Here is a 20,997-nt window from a genome sequence, read left to right as displayed (position 1 = left end):
ACTGTTGGGCAGTGGTCCATGCATACAACTTAGGCCAGAGTAGTTGCCTTTATTCAGGCCTTCTACATCCTTAGTTCTTCCTGGCTACTTGTTCCATAAATTATTGAAAAAGGGATGGTTACATATCTGAACATAATTGTAACTTGAACTATTAACCCTTTCTTAAGTTTCTGCTTCATGTGTTTAATAGTGAAAGTCGCTCAGTCCTGTCTGACTCTTTGCAACCCCATGCACTGTAGCCCACCAGGCTCCTCTGTCCATGGGATTCTCCAGGCCAAAATACCAGAGTCGGTAGCCATTCCCTTCTCCAGGGGATCTTCCCAACCCAGGGATGGAACCCAGGTCTCCCACACTGCAGGCGGATTCTTCACCAGCTGAGCCCCAGGGAAGCCCGTGCATTTAATAGCTGCGTAGTAAACAGGCATTGTTTCAGTAGGTAAGTTTATTACTATGTTCTTTTAATGAATGAACCCCTTCATCATTATGAAATGATCTTTATGCCTATTAACATTTTTACCTTTCTCTGATAATAATGTACTAATTATTTCATCTTCCTTCTCCTTAGAATTAGTATAGTAAATCTTTTTTCTCCTATTAACCAGTTAACCAGTGTGTGTGTGTTTACATTTAAAGCAGGTTCTTACAGGCAGCATATATTTGTGTTTTCCTTTTCATTTAATATCTCTGCCTTTCAATCGAATGTTTGGGCCGCTGATGTTTACTGACGTGAGCAAGCTTAAGTGCATCAGTCTGCTCCTGGTTCTGTATTTGTCCCACTGTTTTGTCCTCCCTTTGCCTTCTTTCTCTGTGACCCTTGGGATTAACTGTTGCTGTGATCCCATTCTGTTTCTTCTGCTTGCTTATTGACGGTATCTCTCTTTGAGATACTTTAGGGTTGTTTGGGGTTTATCACATACACCTTTAAATCACCCCGACCTGCCTGCAAGAGGCACAGCAACACTTCACAGACAGCGTCTAGGACGCTTACAGTCTGCCTCCACTTCCTTCCTCCCGCCCTCGTGCTGCTGGTGGCATGCGCTTTTACTCACACGTTATAAAACTCACAACATCTTGTTACTGCTTTTTATTTAAACAGCCAATTCTTTTCATAAGACTTGTATGGTAAATACTCTTTTATATTTACCCAAAAATTAGCCGCCTCTCGCGGTCCTCATTCTGTCTTACAGGTCCAGGTATCTGTCTTCTTCCGCTCTGCCTCCGCTTGGAGGGCGCCCCTTATTTTTGGCAGTATAGGTCTGCAGTGATGAACTTTCACCTTTTGTATATCTGAGCCTGTCTTTATTTTGACTCTGTTGGGAAAAATGTCTACACTGGATATGAAACCAGGTCGGCAGGGCTTTCCTCTTTCAGAACTTTGAGGGTGCTGCCACTCCATCATCTGTCTTGCATTCTCTCCCACAAGAGATACGCTGTAGTTCTCATCACTGTCCCTCTGTACTTTATGTCTTCTTCTCTGATTTCTCCTTATCACTTGTTTTGATCAATCTGATGATGTATCTTGACAGGTCTTTTGTAACTGGGACAAGTTGAGCTTTTGGATAAGAGGGTTTACAGTTTTCATCTAATCTTGAAATTTTTCTGCCATTAGTTTTTCAGATATTTTTCTTAACTGTCTCTCCTTCAGGAACATCAGTTACATCACTGATGCCCTGGTTTTTCAGTCATTTTTTTCCTGTCTCTTTTTTAGACAGTGTTCTATTGCGGTGTCTTAGAATCCACTGATCTCTTCTACATTTAATCTGCTTTTATCCCATCCAGTACATTTCATGTCAGATATTACAGGTTTCATCTCTAGCAGTTTATATGGTTGTTTTTCACATCTTTCATGTCTCAATATGTTCAGTCTTTCCTCCAGTCCCTGGAACAAATGAAACAGTCACAAGAAACGTTTCAGTGTTCTTATTTACTAATTTCGAACCTGTGTCACTTCCAAGTTCTGACTGACTTTTCTCTTCATTATGGGTTGTATTTTCCTGCTTTGTACACAGCTGTAGGCTCATGGGAGGCAGAGCAAATCCCCAAAGATAGTCACGCCTTAATCCCTGGAGTTGTTATCCAGTATTATTAGTGAATATGCTACATGGTATATTCGTTTTTAGGGCTTCTGTAACAAAGTCCCACAGACTGGACAGCTTCAAACAACGAGAATTTATTCTCCCACCGTTGTGGAGGCTAGAAGTCCAAAATCAAGGTGTCAGAAGGACCACACTCCTTGCAGAGGTTCTAGGAAGACTCCTCCCTTAGAGGTGGCACACTCCTGGCCTCGTAGACACATCGCTCCAACCTCTGCCTTTGTCTTCGCATTCTTCCCATTGTGCAAGTCTCTGTTTTATCTTCCTGTAAGGACCCCAGTTATTGGACTAGGGCCCACCCTAATTCATCGTGGCCTTAATTTACTAACTATATCAGCAAGGGTATTATTTCCAAATAAGGTTATGTTCTGAGGTTCTAAGCATTCGTGAACCTGGGGGAAACACTTTCAACCCAATATACATGGAGACAAGAATGCTGCAGACACAATTAAGACTGTGGACTTTAATAAAGAGAGACACGGAAACCATCTTGGATAGGCCAGGTGGGTACAACCTAACCAAAGGAGTGCTTAAAAGCAGAGAACTTTCTCTCAGAGGAGTCAGAAATGCAGCAGAAGGTAAGTCAGGGAAGAAGTTGATACAACTTTGCCGGGGATTGGGGGGGGGGGGGGGCTGTCACATGAAAGCCTGAGAAAGAGGCAGGTAACCTACAGGGCAGATGGGCGCCTCGCTAACGGCTAGCCAGGAAACGGGGGCTCAGGCCCACAGCTACAGAGAACCAAGCTGAGCCACAGCGTGAATGAATCTGGAAGCAAACTCTTTCCTAGAGCCTCCAATAACTATGCTATCGGGAGAACCTTCACTTCAGCTCATGAGATCCTAAGGGCTCATGAGATCAAGAGGGCCCTTTTTGGTCTGCCAAAAAGAGAACATCTGTTTCACAAGATTTTCTTAAGGGCCATGTTTAAGCTGAGAATATGATAGCCCGTTAATTCTATCCATTTCAGGAAAACAAAATGCTTAGCTGAGCTTCTGACCAGTTTGGAAAACACTAAAACAAAACACTTTTGAACATCCAAGCCTAAAGATACCAGTATGTCTTTCAAATACAGAAGGTCTTTAACCACCCAGACTTCAGTAAAATGCTGAACGGACTCTGTGCATTTAGCTCACAACAAGAGACTCATACGGCTCATGGTTTAAGGCCTTCCCAGGCCTGGGAGCAAATGTCTAAGTGAGGGGCGCTTTATGTCTGACCAGCCTGGGTTTGCACCCACCAGCTATGCAAGACCTAGAAAAGGGACCTGAACTCTGCCGTCCTAGTTCATGTATAAACTGGGCTAAACATAACTCGCAGCACACTTGTGAACAATAGGAGAGAAATCACAGACCAAAATGCTAAGTTATCATCAGTGCCTCTCTCCGCCCTGACGCAACATAACGCAAATGGTTCAAAATCCTGAAAATTCCAAAGTACATCAGCAATTAGGCCAGACAGATGGTGCCAGTGTTAAAAAAAAAAAAAAAAAAAAACACCCATCTGCCAATGCAAGAGACATAGAGATGCAAGTTCAGTCCCTGGGTGGGTAAGATCCCCTGGAGGAGGGCAGGCAGCCCACTCCAGGATTCTTGCCTGGAGAATCCCATGGACAGGGGAGTCTGGCGGGCCACAGTCCATGGGGTCGCAGCTCTCGATCCTTTCCTTAAAGAACAATTCTCAATTACGCCAAAAAAAAAGCTTACACATCAATACTCTGTATTCTAATATGGCATTAAAAATACATGAAAACAACAATGACCAAAAAAAAGGCTCAGAAAATAAACTGCAAAGAAATATACCAAATTATTAACAATGTGAACACAGCAGAATTATGGATGACATTTTCTTCCCACTGGCCTACACGGTCTGAGCCTTCTATAACGGGCACATAAAGACACTTAAAAATCGTATTTAAGGAGTTTCACTCCTTTGTGAAACTCAAAATCCTCCACACCACAGCATCAAATAACTTCCCCACAAAATGCCTAAGAAAGGCAGAGAGCAGCAAAGACTAACTGAGGTGCTGATGCCTGCTGGGCCACCGGTCAGTCACAGACCTCAGTCTCCTTACTTTGTGGCCGCCCTAAGCACAGTTCACATTCTACCCTCTGCAAAAGCACAGATTATGGAATGGCAGCAGCTTCAGAGGCTGCACTCACACAGTTTCAACCGTGAGTATAAACCTTGAATGCTTCACTATGCTTTTATAATCAGGGGGACAATTTTATTTAGGCTTTGTAATTTGAAACAATTATCATCCATGTTATAAAGGAGACATCATTATTGTTGACTTCTAAATATAAAAAGTATATATACTTCTAGAATTTATCCTTCTGATCATTATGTGTCCCTTTCATATAGTGAAAAATACAAATTCAAATTCTCTAGAAATCAAAAGTTGAAAAACGAAAGTCTGCCTTAGGCACAAGATCACAAATCAGGAAAAATATCTATTCTACCTAACCAACACACTTAAAATGAAGATAGTCATAAAAATCTAAATAAAGAAATCTTTATCAGTAAGTGAAGAAAATAGGATGATCACAAAGATTCTGAATAACAATTCATTTAAGTTTGTAATGAAATTGGTGTCTTCTTTTATGTACTGAACTTTATATACTATAACACATATAATTTAATTTTTTTTATTTTCCCCCACTTCCCTCTTTCCAGGAAAGTCAACATTACTGCTGATGGTTCTACCAACCACAACTGCAAAAAGATATATAACCTCCACCACATTTATTTTTGTAAGAAAAATTCAGTTAACACAAAGAATTTGAGTTGATGGTAATATACTAGGTAACAGTATAATCACCTATGTAAATTAAATGCAAAAACTTAAATTTATTAACCAGAATAAATGTGAAAGCTTCAGACTCAGCTCATTCTAATTACCAAATTTGCAACATATAAGAAAGTTAAAGTTACTATGAGAACATTTAATTAGAAAAATAATAAAGCTACTGTACACTAAGTTGTCATTTTACTTTTGAAAACTGTAAAACTTAACAAGTTTTCAGCATTCTGCAAACATATATCAGACATACACACATAAACATCTCTTAAGAATATGGTATAATTTTGATAAAATGTTCTTAAATTAAAAATTAGGGCCAATACACAAAAGATACTACTACTACCACCTTTATTAATTATATATTATTACTTATCAATTTGTAAAAGAAAAAATGTTAGCTAAATTTCTCTACTTCAGAAAACTAAAATCATATGCTCCAACACAGTAGAACCCTAAAAATCCAGAAAACTTGCAGTTTATCTAAATCAGTTGCAATGACAACTGTTTTGAAAGATATTCAATATCTATCCCCAAAAGAGGTAGCTAAACAAACAAACGCTATTTAACAATTCCAGAATACTTAAATCAAAACTCAACCCAACCAAACTGAACTGCCAGATCACCAATGGATACATTACCTTCTAGCTCCATCTGCTGGAGTCACAAAATATTTCAATACAAAATATAACACTATGAAGCAAAAAAAAATCACTTTTTAATCACACAGACAAAAAACTTCATTCTTTTAAATTAGAAAATTAATTCAAGTTCAGCCATATTCAAAAATTTCCAAAGCAGTAAAACTAAGTTAAAACCATATTTCACTGGAATTGAAGATCTAACCCAATTGCCAAAAATGACGTATAATAAAAAAAAAATCTAAGAAAGCATAAGCTTTAAAGGAAAGACTACAAGTTTGCTCTTGAATAGTGAGTGTTGTGAGAACCTCACAAGCATAGCTTTTGCTTCTGTACTTGGAAAACAAAACAAAAAGAACAATTTTAGCAACAAGCTGTGAAACATTTTAACTTTGTTTTTAAAATTAAAAAAGCAATACGCATCTACTGTAAAAATATTATACATGCAAACACAAAAACAAAATTTTTTATAAAATATAAAGTTTCTGTATTATATAATCCTACCACTCAAAGAAAACTTTTTTTTCAACATCTTTCTCTATAAACACATATTCGTCTACATCATCACCTATAACGGTAAAAAAGCACTCACTGTTTGGATCTACCAAAATTTACGCAAATTTCCTACTTAGGTTGCTTTTTATTTCACCATTATAAATAATAAATATCAAGTAACTATACAACTAGAATAGTGCACATTATAACAAATGGCTGAATTATTGAGACCAATTAACTAGAAACTGTTAGTAATATTTGACTAAAAATGATACCTTAAAATTTAGTAAGAGCTAACTTTTGATTTAATGTTTATACATAAGTAAACATGATACCTATTTTTCCTTTCTAAGTTTAATTGCTTATAATCTAAAAGTGTGAATTTTTTGACCTTCTGTGGGTCTTGAAAATGTATAAAACAAAGATGAATTGGGGCTGTTCTTGCATCATGTCCAAAATATCATACTGGCTCTTCTTGCTGACAGATCGGAATAAGGTACACATGCCTTGCAGAGCCCAGCCAGGTTCACCGTGGTTATCCTTCAACAGGCGGAATCTTAGAACGGTCAGGCATATTATAAATGTGTATGTTTCTCTGTCTGGTCATAAGTGGGCATAGATAACTTAGCTGAGAGAAAATGCCTCAAAAACTGAAGAACTATTTCCTTATTTAAGGTTATAACTTGATTATATCCAAAGGTATATGAAAGTTTCATTTTCATTTTAAACTCACATACATGAAAGTATCGTTTTGAAGTGGATACTTCAGCGGCATTTAGTGTGTTTACAACGCTGGGCAACCAACTACCTTCATCCAGTCCCAAAGCATTCTCATCACTCAAGAAGGGAAAGTCACTAAGCAGCTGAACGGTGGTTCATCTGGAGAATTCCGCACTTCTCCACTTACTCTCTAATAGTAAAGACTCAGAAAGCGAACACAATAGACACTTTCTTCTATTTTTATTCTTTCCCTATTTTAATTGCAATAATAAATTAGAATTAAAAATAACACAATTTTAGCTACCATTTTCATTTGTCCTCTTAGTCCCTTTTGGACCATCCTATACTAAACTGTAATCACTGGCACGCCACGGCCCACACCAAGGGAACAATGAACCCCATCTCTCTTAGCATCCAGCTGACAGTGACAAAGAACCCCAGCTAAAACCATCCATGAGCAGAAGACTATCAACCTGACCCACTCCAGCTCCAATACCATTTCTATATTATGTTTTTGAAGAAAGTATTTTAATAATTCTCTCATTGTAGACACAGCTACATCTTACTGAAAGATAGCAACTTAGAACTATGTTAAATATTCTATTTATTCATGTCACTAAATTTTGGCCCAGAACCCTGTAATTCCAAGGTAATACAGTTAACATGAAGCATTTCAAACACATGTCCAAGATCCAAACCCTGTATTCAAGCTAAACTGAATACATTTATAGATATCAAAGCACTGTCGACACATACTTTAGCCTCTAATCCTCATGTGATTTACACATTAAAGGCACAATCATTCCATACAGATAACTTTTCAGAATAAGCCATTAAATTCATTTTCAAATTAAGTCCACTCTAGCAAAGTATTCCTAATAATACAATTAATAACTGTTACTCATCCAATCAATGAATCTTTACTTGTCCCTGTGCAAGAACTGGGACAGGTGCCTCATGGGAGATTAAGAGAATTTAAGACATGTTCCCAGGCCTCAAAGAATTTAGCATAAATTTATGAAACATTTAACAAAAAAGACAAAAAATAATTCAAGAAAATCCCATAAATGTCACAAGACGGCAAATGATTAACACGTGAATACGGATACCATCACTGCCCTGGGGTAAGAGAAGTCATCAGACATTCGGGGACTACTAACTCTGACTCTGAAATGACTCTACCTCCAGGGGACCCAAAACATCACCCCGGTCAGAGCAGGGGCTTGTGGAGGTCAGGGGTCAAGGGAGTTTAGCTCAGGCTGCACACGCCTCACAGCGGGTCCCTGAACCTGTGCCACAGTTCTCTCCCCCGGTCTGAAGTGCCTAACCGGAACGGACGTGCTCAAATGCAGGCAGAAGCCCCACACAGTTCCTTGACCTGCAGAAAAGAGCTATCACCGTGAGAAAGGCCAAGCAGAAGCCACTAGAACCACCTCTAACCTGGAAACCATAACCCACAAGAAATCCCATGTTCCTGAAGGTAAGGCGGGGAATGAGGGGGGCTGACTCTCACATCCCCAAGAGGGGCCTTGGAGAATGACTGTAGGCTCTTAGCGGCCTAACCAGAGAGCGACTGTCAACCAGGGGGTGCTACGGTGAGGCTGCTGCAGCAGACATGGCTTCACTGTGAGGGCAAATGAATACACGTCCTGGTACCTGGTATGCCTGTTGCTGCTGCTGCTGAGTCGCTTCAGTCGTGTCTGACTCTGTGCAACCCCATGGACTGCAGCCCACCAGGCTCCGCCGTCCCTGGGATTCTCCAGGCAAGAACACAGGAGTGGGTTGCCATTTCCTTCTCCAATGAATGAAAGTGAAAAGTGAAAGGGAAGTTGCTCAGTCATGTCCGACTCCTAGAGACCCCATGGACTGCAGCCCACCAGGCTCCTCCGTCCGTGGGATTTGCCAGGCAAGAGCACTGGAGTGGGGCGCCACTGCCCTCTCCCCTGGGATGCCTACCGATGTGACTAAAGCTCTTTCCTCCATCCCTGGCCATGAGGCCTGCACTAGCAGGCGGGTTCTTCACCACTGGGGCCACCTGGGAAAGCCCACCCGTGAGGCCCGCCGGAAGCCGTCTGCTTTCAGCTGGCAAAGCAAACAACTCAGCTTCACCGTCCTGACTTCGGGGCCCAGCTCCTCCTGGCCCTATGTCACAGCTGAGTTTGAGGGATCTCCTTCACCATCCCCTTCCAGGGGACTGCACACCACGCCCCTACACAGATGACAGGACGCTAGTCAGACCTAGTGAGTGAGCAGCAGCAGCAACCTGAGACTTGTCGGAAGACACTCCAGGGCCCAGCGGTCTAGGTCACAGCTCTTCTGGGTCACAGCCCTTCTCCTACGCCAAGTAGAGGTGCACTGCTCAGGGCCTTCTTGGGATTTGGAAAAGGAACATGCTCCTCGCATGGGTGTGCCGCTCCAGCCAATTGCTGAGTGATACAGAAAGCTGCCGGTTTTGAGCAGGGCTCAAAATAAGAGAAGGCTCAGTAGCATGCCCAGGCAGCTCTGCAGGCTGCTTTGCCCTTGGCCTTACGACCCAGCAGATCTAATGGTGCTGGAAGTGTCGGCAGCAGAGAGGATGCTGATCAGAGCCCATGACAGACCCTGGAGGGGAATCACAGCAAAGGCCCTTGGGATTTTGGAACAAAGTCCTGCCATCCCCCTGCAGGTAACTACTACCTTCCCTCTGAGAAAGTTACTGGTTTGCTGTCAGGCTTGTGGGTCACCAAGTCACCATGCAACCGGAGCCGGCCACCATGAGCTGGCGGGTGTGCCGAGCCATAAAGTGGGCGCGCACAGCAACACCCAACTTCAGGTGCAAGTGGTGATCGTGCCGAGCAGGCCCTGAAGGCAGGAGTGAGCCACGTGAAAGTGGCCCAGACGCCACGATCCCCCTTCCCTCCCCTAGCTGGGCTGCACCTGTGGCCTGATGGGCATTCCTTCTCATCAGCTGGCAGAGGAAGAGAAGATGGGGCCTGGCTCACAGACAGGTCTGCCCAACATGCAGACACTGCCCCGGGGGGGCGGGTGGACAGCCCTCCCTGGGACATCTACAAAGGCCAGCAGTGACTCCTCCCAGTGGACAGGACTGTGGGCAGTGCGCAGAAATGGCCAGACACATAATTATACATTCATACTGGCCTATGGCTCAGCTGGAAGGTCGGGGACTTGGAAGGAGTGTGACTGGAAACCCGATCACAAGGAGGTTTGGAGAAGAGGCATGCAGACAGCCAACTCTGAATGGGAAAAAAATGTGAACTGATTCGCATCTCATCAAAGGGAGACCTCAGCAGAGGAGCCTCATAGTAAGTGGACGGATGGCCTTGTCCTAGTCTCACAGATCCCGTCAGCCTCCGCCCCGAGCCACCCTGCCATCTCCCAGGGAGCTCATCAAAGAGTAGCCACGGTGCCCAGGACGGAGCTTATGTGCAGCCGTAGCAACGCAGACGTATACTCTCCACAGCCGACCCGGCCCCTGTCACCACCGCCTCAGCCACACACTGAACCACACCCTGGGTGCCACACTCTAGGTGCTCCCGTGACAGTCTGGCCCCATTAATGCTCATAAGTTTTAAAAAACAAAGAAGCACACATATCTAAGGTTGGCGAACCTTCAGCCCCAAGACAATCTAAGGAGACAAACACTCCTGGGATGTCATCTGCAAGATTAAACACAGCTATGAATTCAGAAGAGAAAGACAGACGTGAAGCTTCATGAAAGTCACTACAAGCAGCTCTACCAAAACACCAGAAGCAGAAGTCAGGCTCATCAAACCCTCGAGAACAACGTCCAGCTCTGGTGGCTAGGACTTCCTAAGACCTACCACGAGAATGTATCCAGAAGCAACGACGTAACTTAGGGGCTCCTCCTCTAGCCCCACAACCTTTAGCAGACGTGGTTACTGGGGGTTAAAGCTACTGTTTGCAGTCTACCTACTCATCCAACACGTGTTTCCTGGGCTACCACTATGTGGGGAGCACTTCTCTAAGCCCTGATTCAGAAACAAAACACAATGCCTGAGCTTAAACTCTTACATTATAATCAGAAAGGCAACCAATACAAACAGATACATTTACTTCCAAGGTTAAGACTCCAGCATAAATACACAGCACACCGTGTGCTGATAGTTCTTACTTTCAGTCCATAAAAAGAATAAACAAATGGCTATGACTAGTTCATTAAGTATGTCATGCACTTTCTGTTTAGTAAAACTGGAAACAAAGGCCAGCTCCCTCGAAATTCTGGTTAGCCTGGACTGAGACCACCTGCGCTTCCGGGAAAGCACCTGGAGCCCAATCCTCAAAATGCGCACAGCACAGACTGCAGCATCATGAAGGGGAGGGCCGAGCGAGCAGCCTCAGCAAGCGTTTCCAACACGTGCCGAAGCCACGCACAGTCATCTATGAGCTAACTGCTGGTCAGCAGCAGACTGCTGCCTACGCGTGTCCACCAGGAGCACCGCTGGTGCTCTGAGCCGCGTGACACAGGCCGCTCTCCCGGCTCCCGCGCGGTGTCCCACCTTGCGTGCTGGCCTCCCAGCGCATGGCCTACTTCCTTGCGTCAATTTCAGTAAAGACCTTAATTTGCTTGAGTTCAATTGCTAAGCAACAAAAAAGGAGTTATTTCTCGTTGTTCACTTAACAATTAGCCCTAACTTTACTGAGTTCATGTGCTCTTCAGGGCATCAGTGACTCCATTTGTTTCCAGTTTCAAGTCTGACAGAAAGCATAAGCCCAGTGTAAAATACCCGATAGACTAAGGGGTCAAAATTCTTGTCAAGAAACAGGATAAGCAGTATTAAAGGCCAGCTGGGAAGGAAACATTTGCAATTAACCTGACAGTTAATAATTTAAAAATTGCAAAAATGGACACAAGAAATACAGGGGGGCAATTCACTAAAAAACAAATGCAAATGACCAATAAATGTGCTTTGTAAATGCCTACCCTCACTAGTAATTAAAGAAATGTAAATTTAAAAGGGGAAATATCTCATATATTGAATTCCATTAGGGTTCCATTTCATTATTTATTTAGTTATATGTTCAGATGCACACACACAATATTCAAGGCTTTCAGTTCAGTTCAGTCGCTCAGTCGTGTCCAACTCTTTGTGACCCCATGAATCGCAGCACGCCAGGCCTCCCTGTCCATCACCAGCTCCCGGAGTTCACTCAGACTCACATCCATCGAGTCCGTGATGCCATCCAGCCATCTCATCCTCGGTCGTCCCCTTCTCCTCCTGCCCCCAATCCCTCCCAGCATCAGAGTCTTTTCCAATGAGTCAACTCTTTGCATGAGGTGGCCAAAGTACTGGAGCTTCAGCTTTAGCATCATTCCTTCCAAAGAAATCCCAGGGTTGATCTCCTTCAGAATGGACTGGTTGGATCTCCTTGCAGTCCAAGGGACTCTCAAGAGTCTTCTCCAACACTACAGTTCAAAAGCATCAATTCTTCGGCGCTCAGCCTTCTTCACAGTCCAACTCTCACATCCGTACATGACCACTGGAAAAACCATAGCCTTGACTAGACGGACCTTAGTTGGCAAAGTAATGTCTCTGCTTTTGAATATACTATCCAGGCTGGTCATAACTTTTCTTCCAAGGAGTAAGAGTCTTTTAATTTCATGGCTGCAGTCCAGTATTCACAGTAATTCTCTGGGTTGTGAAACTGTAATACTAATTTTCTTCACTATAAATTTTGCTTTCCAAATTTTCTACAGAAAATATGTATTTCTTTAAACACAAACACAAAGGGGTAAGAAAAAAGGTAGTTATCTGTATAAACTCCAAATGGATTAAACAGTTACATGCAAACAAAACCATTTTTAAAGAACAAGAAAAAAAGGAGTATTTGTCATCTTATGAAGGGAGATCATCTTCTAAATACAAAAACAATTACAGAAACGAAAGGAAGAAAAAGACTGGACACATAAAAAGCAAAAATCCTGCAACCAAAAACACACAGTTAAAAAGCAAGATAACCAGAAAAACATATTTACAAAAATCTGATAAACAGCTGATGCGTTTCACATATACAGAGATAACATAATTCAATATGGAAAAAGGTGGGCAAAAGACAATGAAACACATAGAAAGATATGTGTGTTAGATCTTTGTACATATTTCACAAATTAAAATGTCCTACCTCATTTAACATTTCCAGAAAATCGCAGAGCCAAGATTGAAATTCAGATCTATTTTGCTTCAAAGCAATATACCACATTGCCAAAATAAGTCATTATTTTTTAACCACATTAATTTTTAAATCAGTTTTCACTCCAATCCCAAAGAATGGCAATGCCAAAAAATGTTGAGAGCTACCATACAGCTGTGTTCATTTCACATGCTAGCAAGGTAATGTTCAAAATCCTTCAAGCTAGGCTTCAGCAGTAAATGAAAAGAGAACTTCCTGATATACAAGCTGGATTTAGAAAAGGCAGAGGAATCAGAGATCTAATTGCCAACATTCACTGGATCATAGAGAAAGCAAGGAAATTCCAGGAAAACATCTACTTCCGCTTCACTGACTATGTTAAGCCTTTGACTGTGTGGATCACAACAAAATGGGAAAACCCTACAAGAGGTGGGAGTACCGGACCACCTACTTACCTTCTGAGAAACCTGTATGCAGGTTAGGAGGCAAGAGTCAGAGCCAGATAGGAAACAATGGACTGGTTCAAAATTGGCAAGGGAGTACCTCAAGGTTGTATGTTGTCACCGGGCTTATTTTACTTCTAGGCAGAGTACATCATGCAAAATGCTGGTCTGGATGAAGCACAAGCTGAAATCAAGATTGCCAGGAGAAATAACCTCAGATATGCAGCTGATACCACTCTTATGGAAGAAAGCCAAGAGGAACAAAGAGCTCGATGAACGTGAAAAAGGAGAGTGAGAAGCTGGCCTAAGATTCGACACTCAGAAAACGGAGATCATGGCATCTGGTCCCATCACTTTATGGCAAATAGAAGGGCAAAAAGTGGAAACAGTGACAGATTTTATTTTCTTGAGCTCCAGAATCACGGTGGACGGTGACTGCAGCTCCTTGGCAGGAAAGCTATGACCAACCTAGACAGCGTATTAAAGAGCAGAGACATCGCTTTGCTGACAAAGGTCCACAGAGTCAAAGCCATTTTTCCAGCAGTCATGTATGGATGTGAGAGTTGGACCATAAAGAAGGCCGAGTGCCGAAGAATTGATGCTTCTGAATTGTGGTTCTGGAGAAGACTCCTGAGAGTCGCTTGGACAGCAAGGAGAGGAAACCAGTTAATGCTAGAGGAAATCAGCCCTGGATACTCATTGGGAGGACTGAGGCCAAAGCTGAAGCTCCAATACTTTGGTCACCTGATGCAAAGAGCTGACTCACTGGAGAAGACCCTGACGCTGGGAAAGACTGAAGGCAGGAGAAGGGGGCGACAGAGGAAGGAATGGTTGGACGGCATCATCAAGTCAGCCAACATGAGTGTGAGCAAACTCCGGGAGACAGCGGAAGGCAGAGGAGACTGGTGGGCTGCAGGCCATGGGGCCACAAAGACTTAGCGAGACAAGACCTACCAACTCAGCCACAACACAACAAATTTTAAAGTCTGTCCTTGACCAAACAGTTTTTCCCCCTTCTATCACACATTCTGAAATGACTAAAAAGATGAACAGCGAATAAATAAAATAGAAACTATGGTAAGCTTTTGTTTTTTTAAGGTCTGAAATGGAGGTTGAGTTCTGACATATCCAGATAAATCAAAATTCTCTTGCCAAATAATTAAATGAAAATGTATTTATCAAAATCACAGTATCAATGCTGCTTCCTGTAGAAAAGCTTTTCACAACTAACAATCAGACTAGTAAGTAAAATCTGATTTTCTGATTTTATGAAGGACTCAAATAGTTTACTGAAGGAAGACCCATATTTTTATGGAAAATAAGACACGGAAAAATTCTAAATACAGTACAGTATAAAATGAAAACACTGATTGTGATCATATTAAGACACATACACTAACCATGAATCAGGGAGCCATTCAGCCACTGAATATAGTAGTTTTGAGGAAAAGAAAGCAGGATTTCGTTGCTGATTATCGAGAAGGGTAGAAGCAAGACTGCTCCAGCCGACACTGCCAGGGTGAAGGTGCTCAGAAACAACCTGGAAGGGGAGAACAGCGTCAGCAGAGGCTGAACAGGCAGGGGCCACAGAAGCCACCAGAGCGTGGGCCAAGCTCCGCAGCCCCACATCCGGAAAGAGCGCGCATACGCCTCACTGGGCATGTGCAGCTGGGAGACAAACAGTGTACACACGGTCCCAGAAGCTAACCTAGACCAACTCTAAACTCACCTGTGAAAAGACCACTGAGCCCACCAAGTGGGCCTAAAGCAGACATAGGCTGGAGACAGCGCGCTTCACACGCTGATGGAGGATAAACGGAGTCTCACTCCGCTTTCAAATTCAAGCATTCATTTCACAACTGCAGTTAATTAACAATGCTGGCAATATACGCTAGGAGCGATGCAACAACTGCTTCAGGTGACAAAAATACTTGTGAAAGCTGTATGAAAAATGACTTAAGCTAAAATGGTTATTTCTGGAAGAAAAACTTCCAAAGCCATTGGTCTACTATCTCTTAAAATAGGTGAAGGTTAAATAAACTATATAATGAATTGTGGGAAACTAACAATATTTAGAAGATGGTTTTGTCATTTTTTAAAATAGGATGGCTCAAAATGTATAATATGGAAAACGTCTAAAAGTGAAAAAGGAAAGGCACAGACAATGAATATAAGCCGTGCTCTCTCCCACCCTCTCCCCCAACAGGTATATTTTCACACAGGAAAAGAGGTGCATCAAAAAAAATCTAGCATGATATATAACAGCTCCTAGGAGAGGGCCCATAAGGGGCTTTCACTTTCTCAGCTATACACATCCAAAATGCTTAAAATTTTAAGATCTAATTTTTAAAGTTTTTTGAAGACTATAATGACAAAGGAAAATGGAACCTCCCTCATTAAAATTAGAGATGAAATTTTAATTTAATATCCATTCCATTAAATTTAATGTAGAAAGAATGTGAAAATACATGTAAGGAAAAAAAAATCATACTAAATGCGCAAAACACATCTAATAGAGTAACTGTGAGGCCAGTGCCATCTTGTGGCAACCAAGAGAAGTGTTTTCCTACTTAAAAGCCATAGATAACCTGCCCTGTTTAGCAAATGACTGATAAAATTTTAATGTAGACATATGATACATGTCAAAAATACAATTCAACTCTGGCACAGGAGAAGGCTTACCAAGTGGTTTTGCTGGATATTCAGCCTGTTTGCTGGGAAAAGTGGGGCCCCAGCTCCACCCCAGTGTACTGCCAGCTCGGGCACCTACCCTCAGCTGACCTCCTGTGACCTCATCTCTGTCCTCCACCTGTGACAGCCACCTCTGCTCCCTCCTTCGCACCCACAGGCCCCGCCCCCAGGTCTTGCACGAGACTCCCAACCCACCCTCCCAAGCCCCCCGGCCACGACAGGGCCACACACTGTCAGGCTCACCCACCCTCCTCACAGGGAGCGGGCTCTCAGGCTCCGTGTGTCTGGGCAGTCAGCCCTCTCCCTCCGGGCCCCTCTGCGTCCTCTGGCCCATGAAGCGTTCCCAGCCCCTCCACCTCCTGACCCCCAGCACACTGGCCAGCAACCCAGCTGTAAAGGCCCACCGTGGCTTCCAAGTCTAAAGCTAGGAGGTGTATGTGACCAAAGAGTGAGTGTATGAGGACATGCCAATGTTTTTGAAATCAAAAGTTACCCAGAAATCCTGAATATATAGTCACCATAAATGTAACAGTGAACCTCATCAAAAACCTTCTAGAAGGTATTGTGACTGGCCTTGGAGATACAAACAGGGTCATACCATCCGCTGCCCTTGAGTGGCCAGAACCATCCATAAAAGGCTGGTGCGGCACAGCTAAATGCCAACAAGGGGTCCTCAGAGTAGGGCCCGGGGTCAAGCCAGAAAACGCAGACATGGTGGCTGCTTATACAACTGCAGAAGCACTCCTCAGAACTGAAGGCAGTTCTAGAAACGTCGCCTTCTGAAATGCAACAGACTCTGGCGACAAAGCCAGCAGGACTTCCTGGTGTGGGCTGAGAGAGGCTGAGGGACGGCCAAGACCTTCTGCTGGCTCCTCAAGCAAGCAAATTTCAACAGGTAATCAGGCCACAATTACCCACGTGTTTGCTTACATGTACTTTCTTGAAAAAGCTGCTGTAATACTTTAAAGTTGCTGTAATACTTTAGGTGAATTTTTTCCATATTTCTGCCCACAGGGCAGTATTAAGTTTTGAAAATTCATGACTCTAGAATTAGAAAACAGGAGAACTGAACATTGAAATACATACGAAATCCTGTTGACTATGGCGTCTTCATCTTCTTGTTCATCTGCAAAAATGTTCAAGGCATTAATATTTTTATCTTCCAACAAAATGCTTCATTAATTTAATGAAACATAAAATATAAACCTGAAGAAGCAATTTTCCAACCCTAATCTCACTAAATCAGATAGGATAGAATACGGTTAAAGAACAAGAGTCTTTTGACTGATCAATCCTGATTAACAAAACTCCCATATGTAAATCAAAACCTTCCAAATCTTTAGTGCTCAGGGAAATAAAGCGCAGTAGAGCCTTGGAACCACATTCAAGTTGACTGTTATAGGAAGTCAGTGAAATTGCTAATGGATGAAATTTTCTGGTTGATAATGTGTATTAGCAGCTCAGCTGTGTCCAATTCCTTGTGACCCCGTGGACTGCAGCCCGCCAGGCTCCTCTGTCCATGGGATTCTCCAAGCAAGAACACTGGAGTGGGTTGCCATTCCCTGCTCCAGGGGATCTTCCTGATCCAGGGATCAAACTCAAATCTCCTGCATTGCAGGCAAATTCTTTACCATCTGAGGCACCAGGGAAGCCCCTGGTTGATAATAGCCAAAAAAAAAAAAAATTATTATGAAATTAAAATTCAGAATCTTAGAACTCACACACTTTTCTGTACTTTGAGCCTATTGTTAGTAATGGTGAGAATGCGGATTTTACCCTAAACCACCCTGTACACCACTGCCTTGACACTGAGTCATTTTGTTCCAGTTACAGACAGAGATACCCCACGCTGCGTGTCTTTCTCAAGGAGCAGATGGCCCTTGCTCTGGTGCTTCCTCACCCTACCCTCTCCCTTACTCATGGCGGTTGGCCATCTTTTTAGTCCTCCCACATAATCTTACCAGCTAAGGAAACTATGATCCGATTACAAAGATATTACACAACACCCCAGCCCTTCTTTCTCCTCAATACCTCACTGGGGTTGTCCTCAAAGGCTCTCTGTGTGGGTCTCTGGAATTCTGAGCACCCACCGGCTTCAGCGACAATGGCATATTTGGGCCATTCTCTTAGTCCAAACTCTATTCTTAATTACTGGCTGCCCAAAATACTTCTACAACCAGAGAGACCACAAAGTACCAATTGTCACAATTAATTTTTATATTGTTGTACCTACATCTAATCAACCACAAAATCTTGAAGAGTGTTTTAATAGCTTCACATCCATTTCAGCTCTATTGCCAATACTCTATCAACCAGGGCCAGGGTCTTCATCACTCTTCTGTGATCACTCTAGAAAGCATCTAATAGGTCCCCAGTTTTCCTGCTCATCACCCCTAATTCCCTCTAAAGCAATGCATTGTTCATTCTCCCTCTCCCCCATTCAGTGCACATAGTCTATGAAGCGTGCCGCCAAGACATCTTTTAAAGCAGCTAAGATACTGTCTTGGATCCCAGTTCTTCAAAATTTTGAGAGACTAAGGAATCCAAAGAGTATTTCAGGGCAGTCACAAAGCCAAGCACTGCACGACAGCAAGCACTATTTCCTGATTTCTTTAAAAATTCTTGAAGTTTAATATGATAACATAAGGAATCTTTAATATATGAAATCCTTAAATATTCACATGGCACCTACTATTAGCCTTGCATCACAAGTAGAAATCTTGTGATTTCAAAGAAGTAGCTCAAATTTAAAAGAAGTCAGTAAAGTAACTAGTTATTTTATTTAAAAAAAACAATGGTTAGTTATAAAACTCTGGCATAAAAATCTGTGACTAAATCAGCACAAAATTCATTTATAAAAAAGACAGAATGGTCCCCCAGTGAGATAAGGGTACATATGGAAATAAAAGAATAACATGACACACAAGTGAATGCTAAACGGTATCATGCATATGTGCTAAGTCGCGCCGGCCACACTGGACTCTGCGACCCTGTGGACTACAGCCCATCAGAATCCCCGTGGCTCCTCCGCCCAAGGGTATTCTCCAGACAGGAACACTGGAGTGCCACACCCTCCTCCAGGGGCGCTTCCTGACCCGGGAATCGACCCTTGTGTCTTCGCGTCTCTGCACTGGCAGGCGGTTCTCTACCACTAGCGCCATCTGGGTATTATGGACGCTCTAAATTCTGTACCACTTTAGGAAGAGACAATGTTCTGGTAGTGAGAGAAAGAATGGGGCAGGGGTGACGGGGGTGAGCACGTTCAAATTCAGAGCCCAGGAACCTAACGTCCTCATAAACTCTGGAATTTCCCAGACACTGAAGAGCCCTGGGCTATTCTTAGTTGAATGTAAGAATGAGGATAAACAAGGGCTCAGGGCTAAGAAGTAGACCTGGTCTGACTACTGAGCCTGCAAGTAGTCAGATTCCCTGAGGTTATTTTTAGTGCTCTTAGTATCAGGCCGCGGCTCGCTGCAGTCACGGGCATAAGGAACACACCAGCCGTGCGGACGGGGCCACGGGGCCATGCGGCCACGGGACACGTCGAGACTGCGTGGCACTGGAGGCAGGGCTGTCGGCGGCGGGCGTCTGCTCACCTGACTTTCTCTTGTACCTCGTGATGATGACGTAGGAGACAATGTAGAGAATGGCGAAGAGGAGGAAGCAGATCTGAAATGAAAAATCCCGCACAGTTACAGTGCTTGCATACCTTCTAAGTAAGCCAAAATACATCTTTGGTATTTATAAGGAAAAAGAATTTAATCTATCACATAGTAAAAATTTTAGCCAATAAAAAGTATTATGAAGTATTAACTTATACAAGCTAGTCAACTCAGTTTAAAATCATTCCAGAAAAAAAAGGCCAATGAACATTTTTCTTTTCATAAACTGACCAAGTTGTTTTAAAATCTTGGAACTATTATTAAGAAAGAGACCATCACTGACAATTTTGAAAAGTAAACTCATGAGATGCTCCTATGCCCGCCAAATATTAAAACACACTCTGAAGTTTCGATAACATTTAAAGAGTATGCCGGCACCAACACCCGACAGTCAGTGAGAGAGACGCAATCACAGGAGAATGCGGACGCCCCTGGTGCTACAGCGGGTAAGGACCGGCCTGCCAGTGCGGGAGACATGGTCTGATGCCTGGTCCAGGAGACACGGGCGCCGCGGAGGAGCTGAGCCCACACACCAGCACTGATGAGCCCTCGCTCTCGGGCCCCGGGGCTGCGAGTCCCGAGCCTGTGCGCCAGAGGCTGCGAGGCACAGCCACTGAGCCCGTGCCCCGGGAGCCCGCGCTCCACGAGAGGAGCCGCCACGAGGACAAAGCCTGTCTGCCACAACGAGGGGCAGCCCCTGCTCACTGCAGCTAGAGAAGGCGCATGCAGAGCACCGAAGAGCCCCACACACAGCCAGAATCAAGACAGGATTTTTTTTAACTTTTTTAAATTTATGTACCATGGTTATACATACAAGAGGCCTCACAAATCAATGTGGGGGTGAGGATTATTCAATATTACACCACATATCAAAACAAACAGCAGTTGCACAAAAAAGTTTTTCAATATTAAAGTCCTTTTAATTTCTATCTTATCTAGGGTATGGCAGGCAAAAAAGGATGGGTGAAGGAATGGGAGATCTCATGACAGGTAATGACCAAGTATGCTTGAAATAAAGGCTTAATGGAACTGTGGACCACACCAGAAATATTTTGAAGACTTTCAAATGAAACCATTCCAGAGGACGATAAAGCTGAGAGATCTCCCTTGTATGTGGATTTCTGAAGAAGGGCTGGAGGCCATAAGACGAAGAATGACCTTGGACTAGGCAGTAAACAGCTGCGGAGCAGGGTAGTGACAGGATCTGACATACTGCAAAGGGTTTAGTCCAGTTACAGCGCGGAAAATACACTACGAAGGGGAAACAGCAGGAGCAGGGAGAACAATCAGGAGTCACTCAACAA

At 43.2% G+C, this 20,997-nt stretch overlaps 1 protein-coding gene across 3 annotated transcripts in view; it reads right to left on the bottom strand.

The window, feature by feature from the left end:
* The window catches only part of LMBR1 (limb development membrane protein 1), a 135,937-nt gene that overhangs the window by 92,914 nt on the left and 22,026 nt on the right, over window positions 1-20,997 (bottom strand). For all 3 annotated transcript variants that reach the window (XM_018046643.1, XM_018046644.1, XM_013963627.2), the window contains exons 2-4: window positions 19,628-19,700; window positions 17,118-17,157; window positions 14,741-14,880 (exon numbers count right to left, since the gene is read on the bottom strand). In XM_018046643.1, the coding sequence (XP_017902132.1) occupies window positions 14,741-14,880; window positions 17,118-17,157; window positions 19,628-19,700 (253 nt within the window). The remainder of the gene's footprint in view (window positions 1-14,740; window positions 14,881-17,117; window positions 17,158-19,627; window positions 19,701-20,997) is intronic.

The sequence above is a fragment of the Capra hircus genome, chromosome 4, assembly GCF_001704415.2.
Source record: "Capra hircus breed San Clemente chromosome 4, ASM170441v1, whole genome shotgun sequence".
In the NCBI taxonomy this organism is placed as follows: domain Eukaryota; kingdom Metazoa; phylum Chordata; class Mammalia; order Artiodactyla; family Bovidae; genus Capra; species Capra hircus.
The sequence above is the reverse complement of the archived record's forward strand: the minus strand, read 5'-3'. Positions and strand labels throughout refer to the sequence as shown.